General features: G+C 40.6%; 2 protein-coding genes across 4 annotated transcripts in view; both read right to left on the minus strand.

The window, feature by feature from the left end:
* The window catches only part of SYT6 (synaptotagmin 6), a 262,997-nt gene extending 262,858 nt beyond the window's left edge, over nucleotides 1–139 (minus strand). Inside the window, exon 1 of one of the 3 annotated variants that reach the window (XM_033918904.1) lies at nucleotides 15–139. The gene's annotated coding sequence lies outside the window, so the exon portion shown is untranslated. The remainder of the gene's footprint in view (nucleotides 1–14) is intronic. The other 2 variants (XM_033918907.1, XM_033918903.1) reach the window with 2 other exon arrangements.
* Nucleotides 140–11,133: 10,994 nt separating this feature from the next.
* TRIM33 (tripartite motif containing 33) overlaps nucleotides 11,134–15,231 on the minus strand; it is a 155,742-nt gene continuing 151,644 nt past the window's right edge. Inside the window, exons 19-20 of the mRNA XM_033919373.1 lie at nucleotides 13,067–13,161; nucleotides 11,134–11,164 (exon numbers count right to left, since the gene is read on the minus strand). Coding sequence (XP_033775264.1) covers nucleotides 11,149–11,164; nucleotides 13,067–13,161 — 111 coding nt within the window. The 3' untranslated portion in view covers nucleotides 11,134–11,148. The remainder of the gene's footprint in view (nucleotides 11,165–13,066; nucleotides 13,162–15,231) is intronic.

Here is a 15,231-nt window from a genome sequence, read left to right on the forward strand (position 1 = left end):
GGACCTTTTCCTACCTTCCTCTGGGCCTTCTTTTTAGGTTGTCTAAGTTCTCCTTCCTGGTCTCCTCATCTTCTCCCTTCCACCTCTTTAGGGAAGAACTGAAGTTTTTAAGGTGATCCTGCATTTGAGGGAAGTGTCCAGTAGAGGGAGCGTCAGGGTTCTATACACTCCCTCACATTCCCTCCCCCTCAGCTCAATCTCGTCTGGTTGAGCAGCTACTGGTCCAAATTCCACCATCTGGGAAATAAAATCCACATTCGCATGGGCTTGACCCTCTCAATGTTGAACCTCAAAGTCAAAAGCTTGAAGTCGCATGAAACACCTCATAATGCAACCCTTGGATTCTTTGTATCAGGCAATCCATTGGAGAGGTGTGTGGGCAGTAAGCAGGAGGAAGTGTCCTCCCAGTAAGTAATATTGAAAGGTTTCCAGCACCAATTTGATGGCTAGCACTTCTTTCTCAATTATAGCATAGAGGGGCATAATAAAAAATGTGCATAAGTTTGAGATTGGACATTTTGTGGAAAACTAAACTAAACCTTGGGTTTATATACCGCACCATCTCCACGAATGCGGAGCTCGGCACGGTTTACAGGAAGAAAGATGAGAGAGGAACTACAGTGGAGAGATTAAAGAGTTAGTTGTAAAGGGGGAAGGTGAGAGGCCTAAGAGGGGGGAAGTGTTACAGTTTTGAGAATAGCCAGATTTTTAGGTGTTTGCGGAAGAGTTGGAGGGAGCTTGAGGTTCGGAGAGGGGAGGTGAGGTTATTCCAGATCTCAGTGATTCTAAAGGGGAGGGATGACCCAAGTTTGCCTACATGGGAAATACCTTTTATGGAAGGGAAGGATAGTTTAAAAATTTGGGAGGATCTGGAGGAAGTAGGGGTTGGGGAGTTCCAGGATAGAGGGATAACGGCAGGAAGGATGCCCATTTTCAAAGCTGCCAAAACGTCTTTTATTTTTGAAAATGAGCAAGGTATAAGTTTTGGTCCTTAGAATGTCTACTTTTTTTGACCATTTTCAAAAATAAAAACATCCAAAAACAAGTTTTGTTGACGTACCCACCAACTACCTTGTATGATTGCGGTAGAAGGAATCCCCATCAGCTGAGCCAGTTTCAGGGGATTCCTGGTGGCTCAGCTGATGAGGATTCCCCCTGCCAGGATCAGCTGAGCCACTGAGTCCTACACCCCTCCCTCTAACATCCCCAACATACCCGATATCCCTTAGCTCCCCCTTCACATCCTGACATCCCTCTGATATCCCGTAGCTCCCCTAACATCTCTGCCCCCCTAATCCACCAACATTCCTGGGCACCCCTCCCACATCCCCAGAACTCCCCTACCTTTGGAAGAGCAACCTGCAGGAGGGAAGCTCACTCCCTCCTGCAATGAGCCTTTCCTCTCCCAATGCATCTTGGGATGCATTGGGAGGGGCAGAAAGCCTTGATTGGCTCAAAGGTAGGAGGGTTTCTAGGGATGTGGAGATGTGAGGGGGGAAGTACAGGATATCTGGGGGATGTCAGCTGAGCTGCCAGGAATTCCCAAAACCAGCTCAGCTGATGGGGATTCCTCTGCTGTGATCAGCTGATGGGAAGCCTAGGGGTTTTTGTTCACTTTTTGGGTGGTGGGAGAACGTTGTGACCACTGGGGGAGTAAGGGGGGGATCATGCCTTAAATTCTCCAGTGGTCTTCTTGTCAGTTTGGGCACCTATGTGGAACTTAGACGTAACTCAAACAGGTCTAACTGCTGGCGTCCAAGTTCCCTCTAGGAAAGTTTTGATTATGGATGGGGTACGTCAAGGATGAAGCCCACCCGTAACACAGCTCCCAACACGCTCCTTTGCTCTCTTGGCACACAGTTGCTTAGAAGTGCTGTTGCACATCCAGAAAGTTGGTTTTGATTATCAGCACATGGACATCCCTGCTCTTAGGATGTCCATGTGCCGACTTATGCTGGTTTTTGGACATTTTAAACTTTTGATTATGAGCCCCATAGTATCTCTCCCTTGGCACAAGCTTGCGGCTAATAAAGGCGATGGGATGCTCATAATCTAATTCCTGGGCTAAAATGGCTCCCAAGCCCACTTTGGAGGCATCCGATTGCATCATGAACGGTTGAAATCCAGATTTACTAGTATCAGATCAGAGCAGATTTCTTGCTTCAGTATGTGGAACATTGTGTCTAGTTCTTCAGACCACTGGATTACTTCCAGGGCTCTTTTTTGTAGGAGTTGGGTCAACAGATCAGCCTTTTCAGCAAACTCGGGTATAAACATCTATAGTAGCCCAGCAATCCTAGGAAAACTCTCACCTGTTTTTTTCGTTTGAAGCACTGGGGTCTGCATGATCGTATCCAAAGCAGCTGAAACCAATTGTACAATAATACAACTTAATCCTCCATGTCCTTTGCAATGGTAACATTTGGATATCATCCATACAGATTATGATTCAATGGGTCTCCTGCTGGATGTCTATCTAGAAATCGTCTCCCAGGACGTCTAAATTTTTTACACCATTTTCGACCAGAAAAACATCCAAGTTAGAAATAACCAAATGGATACCATTTAGACATGAGGGGGCCAGAATTATAATAGACTTGGCACATAGACATACCAACACAGCAGTGGGGCACCTTTGAGGGTGCCAGAATTACATCTTACCATAATCCTTTTTTAATGTTCAGTGAGCCCTCCAACCTACTAGACCCATCTGTCTACCACCCCAATAGACCTTATGGCTGCAGATGGCACCTATATAGTAGAACAGTAGGGTTTTGGTAGCTTCACACTTTCTACCAGAAATGTAATGATTAGAATGGCTCATAGGTCTGGGTCCTCCTCTCTATGGTTCATTAGCTCAGCCTCAAGGCTAATGAAGACTTCTCTACTAGGCTTTCCTATACCAGATGCTGCTGTTCTACAGATAGGTATGTAAACTCTGCAATAAGAGGGCATAGGATGAAGTTGAGGTGTTAGGCTCTGGAGTAATCTGAGGACATACTTTTTTATGGAAAGGGTGGTAGATGCATGGAACAATCTCCCGGAGGTGATGGAAATGGAGACTGTGTCTGAATTCAAGAGGCACGTGGGATCTCTCAGAAAGAGGAGATAATGTTTACTGTGGATGGGCAGACTAAACGGGCCATTTGGCCTTTATCTGCCGTCATGTTTCTGTTTCTATGCTTCTAAAACAGCTCTAGCTCTGAATAGCTGAGTTCCGACACGAACATTTTGGGAAAGGTTCTATTATCGCTGCAAGACGTCCAAGTTTAAGCATGCCCTGAGCCCACTCATAATGTGCCTCTGAACACGACCTCTGGAACTCTGGACACACAGTGGGAGAAACATCTAGCTAGATGTGCCAGAAAAAGGTTTTATCGGCACTTGGATGTCCCGGCAATTAGGATGTCCAAGTGCTTACTTCGGCAGTTTTTTGGGATGTTTTAGTATTTTGATTATGCCTCCAATCGTGGACTCTGATCCTCAAATGTTCATGCCTCAACAAATTTAGTTATGAGTACAGAAAATGCAGTTACCAAAGGGTGGTCATAAAATAAATTTTATTGCTCCAACATTATGACTCACCGTGATCTGTGACGCAGTCGTAAGGCCTGAAATCAGACATGAAATCAAAGCAAAAAATGAAACAATTTTAATGAAAATATGAGACCATAAAAGAAAAATCATTAAAAAAAAAAACCCAGTTAGCCCACAAAAAGGGAAGAAACTATACAAAACAATGAACAAAAATAAGAGGCAAAAATTAAACATAAAAACTAAGAAACAAGCTTAGTAGGTGTTTATGTGATAGACATTGGAATAATTTGCCTTTATGGAGAGTTTCATCCCTTTTTTGTGCGCCAACATTTAGGGCTCCTTTTACAAAGGTGTGTTAGCGTTTTTAGCACATGCATCGGATTAGCGCGCACTATAGTGCACGCTAGCTGAAAAACTACCGTCTGCTCAAGAGGCAGCTAGCGCACGTTAAGGCCCTAACGTACGTTTGTAAAAGGAGCCCTTAACGTTTTGCAACTTTTGAATTTGTTTTTTCCACAGCATTTTTTTTCCCCCAAAGCTTGTTTAGCATATCTGCATTTGTAATGAACAGACACATTTTCTAGTGAAAGTATATTTGCAAATTGGGGGGGGGAGGAGGGTGGTTTATAGTTTACTGTGGGTTTAATCAAAAGAATATTTATATTGTATATTTTTGATTAAATGTTAAAGTAAAGGGGTGGGTGGGTAGGGAATAAATTTATATATTTGATGTTATATTAGAAAGAAATTCAAGTGATTTAATTTCAAATGTTTTATTATTTGTACACTTGATGTAAGATTGAAAATGAATAAAGAAAAAAAAAAGCATATCTGCATTTTTGGCTATTCTCTCTGCCTATTTATATTATCTTTTGATAGATTTTAGAGTCATTTGCTGTCCACAAACCTTAGTTCATTATATGGCTGTCATCCCTTATTATGGTTTATTTCTCTTTACATTAGCCACATTTTAATATTTTTCATTCACTCTATCAACACCATTGTGGTCTGTGCTACGCATTGGTTTTTAGAGTAGTCCTTGTTCTTTTTTAAATCACTCGCGGTAGTGCTTGGATCACTCATGCCGACTGGTGCGTGGCTTCAGATTTAGGACCTCTTAGCAAGAGCCACACAGCGAATGCATCAAAGCCCATTCAATGCCTATGGACTTCGGTGCATTTACCCTGCCGGCCCACACTAGCTTGATAAAAGAGTCTCTTTGTGTTAAAAAAAATTTTTTTTTTTTAGTTCGCTTTTCTATTAGTTTTTTTTCATTTATCCTGCTGGTTGTATCATTTCCTCTACCATAATCTCCCCAACCCTGTGATGTCCTGTCTGTCAAATTAGACTGTTAGCTCTTCTGGGCAAGGACTGTCTATTGTATGTTAAATGTACAGTGCTGTGTACGCCTTGTAGCACCGTAGAAATTATAAATAGTAGTAGTAGAGTGGCTTATGGGCCTGGGTCCTCCTCTCTATGGTTCACTAGCCCACCCTCCAGGCTATTTAAGATACTTATGTGCATCTTTGGGAGGGGGGGGGCAGTGATCACTGGAGTAGTATGTGGGGGGCTGTACTTTGTGTCTGGAGTGGTTATCTAGTCACTTTGGATATCTTCTGGGCACTTAGACCTGGTTTTAGATTGCCTAAGTCACAGCATATAAGTTCTGTCCAGGCAGCCTCGTAAAACTTTCAATTATCCCTGCAATATGACAAAGTCTACATCGGCCCACGTCCCACCATCAGCACTCCTCCAAAAATGCCCTTCAGCTCTGGGCGCACAACCGCATTCAGGGGCCTAAATGTCCCTAGATACATCTAAAAAGCCATTTCGATTATTGGCACTTAGACGACATATCTTTTAGGTCGTCCAGGTGCTGACTTGGGCGGGCTTTTAGACGTATTTCCATTTTGATTATAAGCCCCTTAGGATATAAATATTAAAATAAAGGCTACCAAAAAATAATGCATTTTGCAGTCTATATTCTGTGTATGTCAAACAAAACCACGATACAGTGGCTACTAGGTCCTTTTCAGAAAGCACTATTACATTTCACCTTTTTTTCCAATTGCCGTTTTTCTATAAACTTCAAAGTTTACTCACATAAAAAGCCCCCCGAACACACACAAAACCTTGGGCACAAGGCCTGTGTGTTGAACTTCAGGGAGGCATGCTATGTATCAGCAAAATGGAAAAATATGGGCTAAACCACATCTCATTAACAGCTGTACAGCACCGTGGGTGAAAGTCATCTTTAAGATGAAAAAAAAACAACCACCAAAAACTCTTAACAAAAATGTATTTAGTTTGGAAAGATTTTTGGCCTGCAAGGGAAAAGTATTCGACTACACATAGGGTGCTGAAACAGAGCTTACAATCCAGAAGCAGCAGTTGAAGGCAACAGCTTGGCAGGAGGTTAACAGATGGCCTGGCAGAAGCTTGAACAGACAGTTTGGCAGCAGTTAGATTTCAGCATGGCACAGATCCTCACGGAGGCTGCATTGTGAGTTGGTTTAAATGTGCTGATAAGAGGCCACTGTTCCTCTATTCTGACATTCACACTTGGACACGTATGGGATGGTGGGGGGAGAATAGGGGAACTAATCCTAACCCTCTACAGCAGGGCTGCCCAAGTCCGGTCCTCGAGATCTACTGGCAGGCCAGGTTTTCAGGATATCCACAATGAATATGCATGAGAGAGAGATTTGCATACCAAGAAGGCAGTGCAAGCCAATCTCTCTCATGCATATTCATTGTGGCTATCCTGAAAACCTGGCCTGCCAGTAGATCTCGAGGACCGGACTTGGGCAGCCCTTCTCTACAGCAGTGGTTCTCACCCCTGCCCTGGAGGACCCCCAGGCCAGTCAGGTTTTCAGGATAACCCTAATGAATATACATGAGAGAGATCTGCATATAATGGAGGTGCCAGGCATGCAAATCTGCTCCATGCATATTCATTAGGACTATCCTGAAAACCCAACTGGCCTGGGGGTCCTCCAGGACAGGGTTGGGAACCACTGCTCTACAGCTTTGGTTCTCAAACCTGTCCTGGGGATCCCCCAGTCAGTCAGGTTTTCAAGATATCCCTAATGAATATGCATGAGAGAGTTGCATATAGTGGGAGGCGGGAGGCATGCTGTTTCCTGGTCAGTTCAGCAACTCAGCCTTGTTCCCTTTGAACCATTTCTTGGCTGTATGGGTTGAGGCACCAGACAGTTGAAAAATGGTCAACTGGCACAAAAGAAGTCAGGACCTTGGGCTGAAAGACCTCCTTTATGTATTTGTCAGCAATTATCACTCCATCAAGCACCAGCAATCGACTCACATCATCTCTGGATCTGCATCACACTCAGAGGATGCTTCATGCTGGCAGTAGTATACTCGGGCAAGCAATCCTCACCTAATCACCAACGAACATTGCGGACATCGCCACTGCCAAATATGGAGATTCGGGTCTCATCCCTCCACTCCACCTTCTTCCACTGCTCTGTGGTCCAGCTGACATGCTCCTTAGCCCAGTTTAAAGATGGAGGAGTGTGTGACACAGTGGTTGGATCTACAACCTCAGCACCCTGGGGTTGTGAGTTCAAACCCCACGCTGCTCCTTGTGACCTTGGGCAAGTCACTCAGTCCTCCATAGCCCCAGGTACGTTAGATAGATTGTGAGGGAAAATACTTGAGTACATGATTGTAAAAACCGCTTAGATAACCTTGATAGGCGGTATATAAAATCCTAAGAAACTTTAAACTGAACTGCATTGAGGAAGGGCTTTTTCCTGGGCATTCTTGCTCTCACACTTGCTTTTACCAATCTCCAGTGAACTGTCCGGTGAACACCGTCATTTTGGCCAGTGACTTACTGATATCAGCAGCATTTAATTTACAATTCTGTAGCGTCATTCTCACTATCCTATCACTCTGTGTTGCAACCTTTTTTCCAGCCCCTAATCCTTGTTTTTGATGCTCCTAGTCTCTTCAAAGCGCTTGTAGAGTTTCAGTACTCCAACTGTGACATACCTTGACCAATTTTGGCTGCAATCTCTCTGTAACTTTAGCCGCCTTTTGCTAAGGTTATGGTTGTTCTATTTTTAGGTGACTAGTCAAGTCTCTTCTCCAAAATTTAGCATACAGCTGTAATTTTAGTGTATTTAAACTAAACTAAACTAAACCTTAAGTTTATATACCGCAACATCTCCACGGATTAATTTAGACAATTAATATTCATTTAATCCAATTAAATCACAATTAATGAAAATTAGCAATTCAAATTTAGCACAATATTGCACAATGGGCTTTTAGCCAACACCCACAAGCTGTGACATCAGAGCATCAAAAACAAAACAACCCTACTGTACGTTACGTGCTCAAAATCTAAGCAATACATATGAAAAGAAACACAACCGATTGCTTACTTTTTTTTATGTCATATCACTAAAAGTCATTCCTAACCACAAAAAACACAAAATTACTAAACAAAATATTACCAGTAATGTTTATAAACAATCAAAGAACGCTTATTTACATCATACATTGCAGGATTAAATAACTAACTCGAGCAACAGTTGAAAAAAATTCTGTGATCTCGAAAAACTCGAAAGCCCAGATTCTATAAACTGCATCCCGATTGTAGGCGGCTGTAGGCGTCCTACAGCTGTCTAACCAGCCAATCAGGATGCACGTTAAAAAAAAAAAAAACAGCTCCCCAGGCAGGCTGCCTACATTGAAGGTGCCTCCGGTAACATAGGGAGGCCCGCAACCCCACCTAAGGCTAGGCGTAGCCTTAGACAAACCTAGGCGGCCATACACATCTCCCTAGGCCAGCGGGTGATGCATACAATGTAGGCCAGAAAAACGCTGGCCTACATTGCAAGTAGACGCAGCCACTACACTTATCTTGGCAAAGGATATCCCTGCCGCGATATGTGTAGCGGCCGCCAGTCCTGTCCCCCCCCTCCAAACGCGGCAGGAGGGATGTCCAATCCCTCCTGCTGGAACCCCCCAAAGATCGCCAGCAGTGTTGTTATATGCAACCCTACACTTTGCTGGCAGCCAATGCATTGGCATTAACATTGGTATAACATACATGATCAACTCAAAATCTGTGGTATTTTGCTTTAACTGCAATATCATCTGTGGCATTATAGTAATCCAAGCAATGTAGATTTAAATCCTTCTAAATATTGCTGTAGCTATCTAATCCTATAGAAAGATGTCTCCTATTTAACTCTGTATTCATTAATGCCCTCACTCCCTCTACCCTACCACTTAAACCCAACATCTTAAAGCTCACCAGAACTTCAGAAATCCATATCTAGCAAGAAGATGTCCAAACCGTATCTGCTTCTCCCATATTGTTTCAATCTTCCCTCATTTCCAGTTTTAGCCAGACTTCCCATTGCATGAACAAGAATCCAAACAGTACTGTATAAATAAATAAAAATTAATCTATGTAGATTGCGATTGATTCCGAATACAGCTGTCAGGTTAATTTCGAACCTGAAAAAAATCGGATCATATAACTCCTTTTTACAGGAAATTGCACTGGATTACTATGTTACAAGGTGCTGTTTGGTCTTACAGCAATTTGCTTGAAGGATCACTTTATTTATTTTAAAAATTCCTATATCGTTTGAAACTAAATGGTTTACATATATAATTTTGTAAAAACATGATAAAACAGACACACAAACAATCATCAGAAATCATATCTACAAACTAATACCATAGCTTATATAATGAGAATCATGAATAATTAATCAACTGTGCAGAAAGGAAAATTATTGGCTAAAAAAGGTATCTACAAATAATTGTGTCGAGTAATTTTCTAAACGTGCCCTTTTCACTACAGTTTCGTATTTGGCCTACAAGGGAGTTCCATATTTTAACTCCCGACATAACTTAGTGTCGTCTGCAAACTTGATGATTTCAATGGACGTTCCTTTTTCTAGGTCGTTGATGAAAATATTAAATAAGATGGGCCCAAGAACTGAGCCATGGGGCACACCGCTAGTTATTTTCTCCCAGTCTGAGAGCTTCCCATTTATGCCCACCCAATGCATTCAGTTTGCCAGCCATTTGCCTATCCACCTTAGTATGTCTCCCTCTATTCCATGGCTTTGTAATTTCCTGAGAAGACTTTTGTGTGGAACTTTGTCAAACGCTTTCTGGAAGTCCAAGTATTTTATATCCACTGGTTACCCGCTATCATTGTTCACTGTCTCAAAGAATTGAAGTAAATTCGTCAAATATTATTAACTATTTTAAGACTATACATCCAACACTCATAAGCCTGATGTAATCGCCATCAAAAACACCGTCTTGATGGTGAGGTCCAGCAGAGAAGCTTGTGTCAGAGGTTCATTGGAAGCTCTAGCCCGCACCCAGAAGACCAGATTAAAAACTCAATGCCAGAAAATGCTTTTGCATCACAGGACGGAGGCACAATTCACCCTTCAAAAACCTGGATGTGTAGCTACGGCGCTCTTATTGCGCTTGAGGTTGTGGGCTCAAACCCATGCTGCTCCTTGTGACCCTGGGTGGATCACTTAGTACCACCATTGCCCCAAGTTTATTAGATTGTGAGCCCACCTGGATAGACAGGGAAAAATGTTCAAGTACCTGCATAAATTCATGTAAACCTATTGAGCTGGGAGAACAGTATAGAAAATTGAATAAATCATGTGAAAAGCTTCAGCCTCTAATAACCAGAACTGGTATTGTGATGTCAAATGCTTCATTCCACCAATAAGAGCCAACCTCATCAGTGATGTCACAATGGCTTGATTGTCCTATACTTGGGTCACTTTTACTACATTTTGATTTATAGAGTGATGCAGTGGTTAAAACTACTGCCTCAGCACCCTGGGGTTGTGGGTTCAAACCCACACTTCTCCTTGTGACCCTGGGTAAGTCACCTAATCCCCCCCCTTGCCCCAGGTACATTAGATAGATTGTGAGCCGACCGGGACAGACAGGGAAAAATGCTTGAGTACCTGAATAAATTCCATTCTGAGCTCTCCTGGGAGAACGGTATAGAAAATTGAATTAAAAAAATAAATAGTATGCTAATTGAATAGTTAAAGGGGGTAGTGCACCTGACCCATTAAAAATATGTGAATCAGTTAATTTATTAATTATACAAAAAAGTTTACTAATCTATGTTATCTATCGATCATAGAGTAATAACTCTTCTTAGCATTTAATATAGCGTGTTTATAATCTTTAACTGCCTTTCTCCAAATTCATTCTATTATCAGTTTTATTCTTAATCCATTTTCCAAGAAGGATGTCTGCCTGTACCATTAGGCCTCTTATTTAAAAAGAGAAAACAGTACAAACAATTCCATCTTGAAATGGATAAAGCTGAAACAAGGTTGCTGCAAATGCTCTCATCATGTTGCTCTTTTATGGCCATTAAAGAAAAAAAATCTTCCACAGATGTAAAATAAACCCAATCCCCAGAATGGCTTGATGGTCGAATGTGATAGATGAAGGTCTTTTTGAAATTTTATACATGTAACAGACGAGAAACCAAGAAAATGCTAATCGCCCATTTAGTTCATTCTGTAAATCTGGCAAGCAAGAGTGAACATCAACAGTCCAATCTGGATTTCAGGAACAGAAAGCTCTGCAAGAGCAAAAGCTTTAGTGAGAAAAGGCGATGCACTTTAAAATGAGAGTTGTAATCATGGTACAAAAATGTAGTGGTTTTAATAGACTTAATTATAATAGAAACATGATGGCAGATAAAGGCCAAATGGTCCATCTAGTCTGCCCATCCGCAGTAACCATTATCTCTTCCTCTCTCTAAGACATCTCACGTGCCTATCTCATGCCTTCTTGAATTCAGACACAGTCTCTGCCTCCACCTCTTCTGGGAGACTGTTCTACGTATCTATCACCCTTTCTGTAAAAAAGTATTTCCTTAGATTTCTCCGGAACCTATCATCTCTTAACTTCATCCTATGCCCTCTCATTCCAGAGCTTCCTTTCAAATGAAAGAGACTCAACTCATGCGCATTTACATTATGTAGGTATTTAAAGTCTACCATATCTCCCTTCTGCCGCTTTTTCTCTAAAGTATACATATTGAGATCTTTAAGTGAAGACCACGCACCATTTGAGTCGCCTTCCTCTGGACTGACTCTATCCTTTTTATATCTTTTTGAGGGTGCGGCCTCCAGAATTGTACACAATATTCTAAATGAGGTCTCACCAGAGTCTTATACAGAGGCTTTAATACCTCCTTTTTCCTACTGGCCATGCCTCTTCCTATGCACCCTAGCATCCTTCTAGAATCCTTTGTCATTTTTGATGGAGATGTGTTGTGTTTCTACTATAACTTCTAAATTTTAAAAAGATAGCCTTTTAGTAAAATAAAGTCAATTTATAAACTATTGCAACTTTCAAAAGGAGATTAAAAAATTACAAAAAGAATAAAAATGATCATTTCTTCTCATGAGTGTCTTAGGAACCTACATGATCTTAAGAAATTAAAGGCTGTTCGTCGGTGATTAGGTGAGGATTGCTTGCCCGAGTATACTACTGCCAGCATGAAGCATCCTCTGAGTGTGATGCAGATCCAGAGATGATGTGAGTCGATTGCTGGTGCTTGATGGAGTGATAATTGCTAACAAATACATAAAGGAGGTCTTTTAGCCCAAGGTCCTGACCTCTTTTGTGCCAGTTGACCATTTTTCAACTGTCTGGTGCCTCAACCCATACAGCCAAGAAATGGTTCAAAGGGAACAAGGCTGAGTTGCTGAACTGACCAGGAAACAGCCTTTAATTTCTAGCTGTTGCCATCACCTTTTCAACTGTTTGGCAACCTTAACATCATCACATACAATCAGAGTTTTACAATATTTCTATCTTAGATAAAAAAGTGTAGTAACTTGTTAGTCCATTTTTAAAGAGAATAAATTGAAATAAATCAAAACCAAGGACAGAACATAAGATACCACCTTTATTATTGGATTACTAAAGTTGACACATTTTTTGATTAGCTTTCAAAGACAATACTTTCTTCTGATCTGAAGTTACTGTCTTCAAAAGTTAATCAAAAATGTATTAAGATAGTCCAATACAAAAGTATAATTTTCTTTCCTATGTTTTGTTTTCTTTCTATTTATTAATAATATTGCTCTACATAAGGTAGAAAATTATGTGCCTTCTTTCATGGTCATGAATTTCAGATCCAACTGCCTAACACTAATCCTAAATATTGAGATATCTACTCCAATGACTGTTTTACATATTAAGTCCTTCTCCCATCCATCCTTCCTTCTTATGCTTATTTCATTCCTGACTAAAGAATCACATTTAAAGAAAACAACTCATGCGCGGCCACATGTCCAACCATTCCCACCATAACAAATCCTGCAGAGGCCCCCTTACATGCAATCATTAAGTGGCGAGAACAGGGCTTCAAGTCATTCTTAGTGCCCTTAAAGTCAGTCAGGTATTAGGATATCCATAAGGAATATAAATATATAACTGCATAAGACTCATTATTGTAATGCAGATTTACCTATGGATATCTTGAAACCCCAAATGCCTATGGGGACTATGAAGATAGGCTGGGAAGTCGTGGGATAAATGAAACAGTGAATAAGGCACCAGCAGCTATAAAAGAAAAGAAAAAAAATGATTTGTTTAGTCAAAAGGTAAGTAAAAGTTCATACCTTTTATTGAAAAAGATCAAAACTACATCCTCCGCCGCCCCCCAAAAAACTCCCACACCTCCTCAAGAACAACAAGATTAAGAAACTGTCTTCCTAAGTTCTTCTTATACGCCATGCTAGATATGTTCCAAAGATTGTAGTTATTGTAGCTGGACAAGTTCCTGCTAAACTGGGATGTACACAGGTGAGGCTGGACTCATTTTAGAGTGCTGGTCTTTGACCTGGGGGCCGCCGCTGGGCACGATGGATCACTGGTCTGACCCAGCAGCGGCAATTCTTATGTTCTTATATAGCCAAAAAATGACTTTTGCCACAGCAGTTAACATCTTTGACCCATGCAAGTGCCCAAGTAAATGAGGCCAAATTTTCAATGGTTTTGATTTTTCTAAATTTAATAAAAATAACTAAAAACAAAAGTGGTTTCCAAATAATGCTTTTTAACTGACCTAACACCACTTATAACATGTTCCATAGTATTTTAACAAGATTTACAGACAGTCAATGTATTAAATTAACTACAAAAGGAAAAATCCCAAAAGACCTTGAGCCTCATTACACATCAGCAAAACAAAAACATAAACCCCCCAACAAAACAAGCCACTCAAGAGCAGAACCAGCAGACATGGGAACCTTGGTTTGAAAAAAAAAAATGGAATTATGAACAGTGTCACACAACAGAAAGAGCACCTTTGTTTTTAAAGAATTATACTGCAAGATATCTGTCAGTTCAGATCATTGGGATGTGAAATCAACATTTAAGAATGCTCCATCCTGGAATTTCTATGTTGCTGCTAACAGACTTTTTATATGGACTTTATATACATGTCATGGTTTTGAATTTATGAATGGCTCCTTTTAGACAATCAAGAATATGCAGCATAAGCTACAGATTGGAACATCTAATGAATCTTTCCACATACTGTCTGTGTTAAGTAATTACTAAATAGAGGGAACCATGGTAGAGGAGTTACATGCATTATTCATAAAGAAATAGCATTAAACTGTGTACAAGAAGTTGCAGATGTTTATGAAAACTGTGGCATATAATTATATGTTTAGGTACTTCCATTGGAGTATCTACATTAAAAAAACCAAAACAACTTTCCTAATTTTGAAATAAAATGCCATGCATTCAGGTGACAATAGTTATCATAACAATTTTCTTCATAGCTGGGGTTGGCAAAGTGCATACAGTTTTCAGGTTTATGCAGAAAATTCTGAGTCATCTATTGCTTCTTGAATAGACACATCTTTGAACTATCAAATGACAGGTTGAAAATATAGACCTTGTATTACATGAAACTTGAAGGAAATGAGCTAAAAAGTACTGCTAAGATTAAATGACACCACCAATTGTTAAATCTGGGGATCAGTACGATGTGTCCTTCACGGTGCCTTCCTGAACGATTTATAAAGCATGTCACACAATCTGGCAAATGCCACAGCAGTGTCATACATTAATTGCTAATTTTCAGTTAATCTATTTACAATTTGATAAGCAAAGACTTTCCAAAAACAATTTTTATAGTATTTTTGGACAACATTCAATTTTTTTCCAAGACTTGGAATCCATTTAGCACGTAAAACTAGCAGCAACCACAGACTACTCTCTCAGATAAATGAAGTTTTTCCCAACACATTTTACAGTCTGTAGCTTCTATTAAAAAAATGCATTGCCCTGAAATCAAATCTTGTCTTGATTACTTATTAAAAATACCAGGACCATCTATAAGAAAGGAGATTAGTGTATTTAAAAAGTCAGAATCTTACGTCAGAAGTGCTAATACCAATATCATCTTCAGATTGTTTCAGGATCTTGCAAAATTATGCAGGACAAGCTACTGGTTAAACTACATATAGCATCCTAGAATGAGCTCTCTGATTCAACTAACTCTGGATCTGATATCCTATCCCAGCAAAACATGTGTTGGGCTGTGCTATAGTACATCAGTCTTTGACTTCAAAACCTAGGGCCTCTTCTAGCAAACTGCGCTAGCAGTTTTTAGCACAG

Source organism: Geotrypetes seraphini, chromosome 13 (assembly GCF_902459505.1).
Source record: "Geotrypetes seraphini chromosome 13, aGeoSer1.1, whole genome shotgun sequence".
NCBI lineage: Eukaryota > Metazoa > Chordata > Amphibia > Gymnophiona > Dermophiidae > Geotrypetes > Geotrypetes seraphini.